General features: G+C 33.3%; 1 protein-coding gene across 1 annotated transcript in view; it reads right to left on the reverse strand.

The window, feature by feature from the left end:
- LOC113826342 (protein unc-79 homolog) overlaps positions 1-5,000 on the reverse strand; it is a gene marked incomplete at its 3' end in the record, with an annotated part of 60,320 nt that overhangs the window by 21,909 nt on the left and 33,411 nt on the right. The window contains 5 exon segments of the mRNA XM_070126120.1: positions 25-208; positions 616-757; positions 986-1,208; positions 2,248-2,369; positions 2,573-2,712. Of these exon segments, the coding sequence (XP_069982221.1) occupies positions 25-208; positions 616-757; positions 986-1,208; positions 2,248-2,369; positions 2,573-2,712 (811 nt within the window).

The following is a 5,000-nucleotide window of genomic DNA, read 5'->3' on the forward strand; positions in this document are numbered from 1 at the left end:
AACAGAAAAACAGCAAAATCTCACTTGGACTCCTGGCCAACAGGAACAAAAGCTGACTTGGCCTCTGCAAAGTACTGAGCTCGTGGGTCTGCATGAAGGCCTCCTGTTACGAGCGTTATGCGGCCCCCAGGGTGAGCCCCAGGTGAAAGGGGAGGAGATTCTACAGGATGATCCCCTTCATTACCACCAATCGAGCCTTGACTCACTTCTGTGAAAAAGAGGTGTAATTACTACATTTGACATTTTTCAACAAATCAAAAAGTCCATTGCAAATTCAAACTTAAATTCATCAAACAGTACTTGAATTCCATCCGAATATTGTTATATAAGCTTGTTTTTAGGCAATCAGGCTAGAGAGTCCAATGCTTCAGTGGAATACGGATTTTACACAAAGTTGAGGTTTAAAATTCATCCACACAGATTTACTTACTTCTTTAAAAAAGAATAAAAACAAAAATAAATAAATAAAATAAAGACAGCAATTTCTGTTTTTTGAGTGGAGGGGAAATAATAATAATTTTTGAAAATATCAACATACTAATTTAGGTTCAAAATCAAAGCTTTAATGTATTCTATCATAGGACAAAACTATCATAATTATAGGAAAAGACTTGCCTCTTGAGTATGCTGAACTGGCTGCACACATGGTTGGATCATCAACCTTCCTACAGCGGTGGTAGTGATTTTCTATGGTATTAAGAACAATACGCACCAAAGATAGCGCTTGTCCTGATAGAGGGTGTTGACTGTATTCATACTGAAATTTATTAGACTGAATAAATACAGAGTAACCTCAACATTTATTCTAGTGAATTTAGAACTGCTAAAAAAATAAGCTATCTTTCACTTTCAACCCACTGGTAACAGGCTATGAATGCTTGATATCAACTAAAATCTGAATCTGAAAATCTGAAAATTAGCCTTAAGATCTACAACCTGAGACGTATTTACTTACAGATACTTAGATCATGTCATACTTTCTTACTTTATACAAGAGGGTTAGAACTGATTTGAGCCAGCATCTTCTTGCATGAGGCTGGAGACCCCACAAACTGAATGTTGGATAGCGAAGGTCAACCACTCTGTGAGGTGCAGCACAGAACTGCAGCACTGGCAAACATGAAGGAAGTAGTGATATTCCCATGCAGAAGTTATGATCCAAGACGTGAGGCAAGTTGGACAGAAAAGCATTGAACACTGGAGATGATCTGGAATATATTGAAAAAGTGAAATAAAAAACAATCCACAGCTCTGATATGAATTACAAATAAATACAGCGCAACTCAGATAGATTGTAAAGCCTCACTAAAATAAAAATCATAAATATGGGGACAATCTTTATGTGGGGGTAAAAATGAAAACAGCCTGGGAAAATGATTCCATTTTGACTCTCAGTACTAAATACAAAAATCAAAGGTACTCTGGAAGAACTGTCTTGAGAGCAAAAAGAAAGTCAAATATTTGAGTAAAAAAAATTCCAGAAGTGTTTATCTTTTAATCTGGTACTGATTTCTTCATGCTATTTCTAAGGGGGGGGGGGATTAGAAATTAAAAGTTTAAGGTAAATTTTCTACTGGGTCAATGTGACAGACAGATCACAAATACAGGTAAATGGTAACGGCTTGTTTCTTTCCAAAGGTTTAGAGAGATTTGATATAAACAAATTGCAAATGTGCAAAAGCAGAATTTACTGGTGGGACTGTCTGTGCATTTGACTGTAGTTATCTCTCCCAATAGAGTACTTATAACTGAAATAATTTCATAATTTTAAAACTGAGAATCACTCAAATTGGTGAGAAAATATGGCAATAACCTATATTTCTACTCTTGAAAAGATCATACCTCCTTTTGATATATTTTTCAGTTCTTTAATTACAATCTCAAATTAATCAGATTTAGATGAAAATGCCTGGTGTTACTGCTTTTTACAATCAGCTATAAACATATGTTTAGATATTGTGGATATGGGATAAGGACTTAGGAGTAATAAGAGAAAAGTGACAAAAAAGCCAATTTTACATAAAACTGGATGCAAATAGTAGAGATTCCAGTATGGCTCTGTATATATGAAAATTTCAAAATACTTTACAAAGTAGTTTGACCTACAAAGAGCTGGCACTAACAGGAACACTTTTAACCACTGTGTAAGAGCACTGTGAGACCATCAGAGAACACAGTGGCACTTGCAAGTACCAGGCTAGGAATCTATGATACAGATATCACTACTATAAACTACCGCAAGCATACCTGAGTCTTGCTGGTGATATGGAGAAACAACGCTCTTGTGGACTGAAGCCCATTAGCACTGACAAATGCCGTAAGACAAGATTCATCACTTTTACACTTCCTTTATCCTCATTACCTCCAACCTGACAAAAAAAAAAAAAAAAAAAAAAAAAAAAAAAAAAAAAAAAAAAAAGTCAAGAATTCATACTCAGTCATAATAAAATACAAACCGGTTACTAATGACAATATGACAAACAATTAAGAAATCATTAGAGAAATAAAAAATAAAAAAGTGAGAGCTTATGTAATTCTTTGACTAACTGTAAAGAATACTAATTAAGTTTACATGTTGAGGTTGTGACAGGAACTGCATGAAGAGAAAAACCAGGAGATGCAAAGTATCCTTATCAGTCTCCTCCAGGTCCATTGCACGCTGCAGTTGGTGAACAACTGAGCCATCATCACCGCAGCGCATGCCTCCATCTGCTGGAATGACAAGGTGAACTATTATTCTTTCATCTTGAGAATGATAAGAGAATGACTTCCCAATAAACATATGAATGGTGAGAAGAAAACATACTAATATTGATATGACTGACTGGTGATTCAATTCTAACATCAGTTTTACAAAGTACATTCTGCAAACAAATTTGACAATGATGTTTAAATATATTTAATCTAAATATAAGGTTCTATTCAATATCTATGAATATTTTTGTTAGATACATGACTAAAATGAGACAAACTATCTTGGATGAGTAAGAACAAGTTATACATTTCATATTTGGAATATAAATTGAAAAATATCATACTCAGGCAAATACAAAATAATGCTTTGCAGTAAAATGTTATCACTACCTAAGAAAAGGGAAAAGAGGTCAGGCTAGTATCAACGCAACCTACAATTCTTTAATTTCAAGTTGAAATTACATGTAACAAGGTACATATTTAAAATTTTAAGTGTGTGTGTGTGTGTGTGTGTGTGTGTGTGTGTGTGTGTGTGTGTGTGTGTGTGTGTGTGTGTGTGTGTGTGTGTGTGTGTGTGTGTGTGTGTGTGTGTATGTGTGTGTATGTGTGTGTATATGTGTGTGTGTGTGTGTGTGTGTGTGTGTGTGTGTGTGTGTGTGTGTGTGTGTGTGTGTGTGTGTGTGTGTGTGTGTGTGTGTGTGTGTGTGTGTGTGTGTGTGTGTGTGTGTGTGTGTGTGTGTGTACTTGTAAGCGTTTGTGTTGGAATGTGTGTGAGCATGATTGTGTAAGCATTTGTGTATATTTATGTGTCTATCTATTTCTGTATATTAAAGTGTGTGTTTACATGTGTTACTATGAATCATATTTATGTTGACAAACGTAGAAAAGGTATGCATGAGAATGAATATCTTCGTCAGATATACATGTATTTCTAATGAAGATACATTTAAACCAGTCAAATACTTATCATATATTGAGAAGATATTCATAATTATTCATACCTTTTCTGCATGTATAACTATGTGTGTGTGTTTATACATGGATGTTCTAACATATTTCTTGTTAATGTATGCTTGCATGTAAGTTTCCACATATCCAAGTAGTAGATAGTGGTGTATGTACATATTTCATTATTGGTGCATATGTACAAGGTACAAGTAAGACAGGTAGCACCACTTCTATTTAGCCTATTGAACCCAAAAATTTAATTTACTTTTCCCTAAAGTATTCTGATGGCTATTTACAGTATGGAACATTTTGTTGTCATAAATAAAAAGTAGACTTTTTGTTATCATTTCCAGGAATCATAACAATATCAAACTATATACATAATTAAGTATTTAGCTATCTTCTGGCACACCTTCACTAGTAAACTGGATGACATCATAAGCTCCACCAATGATTTGCCCAGATTACCTTGTATTTTTTTATTTATCTATTTATTATTATTTTTTTTAATAATCCAATAATGACATTTATGAAAAAAACAATCAGAAACAAAACCTACAATAAAGATAAAAAACCCTGTTAATATTTACAATAAAACGATGGCAAAGCGACAGGGATTAGCTCAGAACTTGCTAACTAGGATTTTCGAGATGGAATGGTGCTACCTCTCTTAAAGTACCTTGCATGTGTACATATAACACATAAGTATTAGAAAGGAATCCCTTGTTACAGAATAGCTACCAGCTAAACTTTTATTTATTTCCCTTTCTTTATTTTCAGTTTCTTGACAAAACCAAAATCTATTTATCATTACACATAAACATTTACGTAAAAATACTTTGTGGCTCTTCTTAGTGAAATTATAAAGTTATATTAATGAAAATTAGATTCGCATCATAACGATTCTTTCTTGTCATTTAATTAAGAGGATTGCATTTTATAATTATCAATGTTATTACCAATATCAATATCATTATCATTATTTCAATTTGAAGCAGGTAATTCCTTTTTGATTAGAAATATATTTTATTGTTTATCATGCAAAGCTAGCAATCTTCTAAATTCATCCCTCTATTTTCAAGTCATCTCTGGCAGAGCAGAGTGAATAACTTGATTCATGCATATCCAAACTATTGTCTCAACTAATAACATGCTATAATTTGGCAAAAATCCATCTATTTCTATCTAATCTAAACTATAATATGATCTTATCATGCCAATCATAGGTATTCATAATGACAGAAAAATATCAATATATATCTGCATAGTCATAATAAAAAAATGAAATTGAATATGGGGTAGAGCTACTGAGCCCTACAAAAATAAATCACAAACAACTAGTACGAGCTCCATTTACT

The sequence above is a fragment of the Penaeus vannamei genome, chromosome 10 (genome assembly GCF_042767895.1).
Source record: "Penaeus vannamei isolate JL-2024 chromosome 10, ASM4276789v1, whole genome shotgun sequence".
NCBI lineage: Eukaryota > Metazoa > Arthropoda > Malacostraca > Decapoda > Penaeidae > Penaeus > Penaeus vannamei.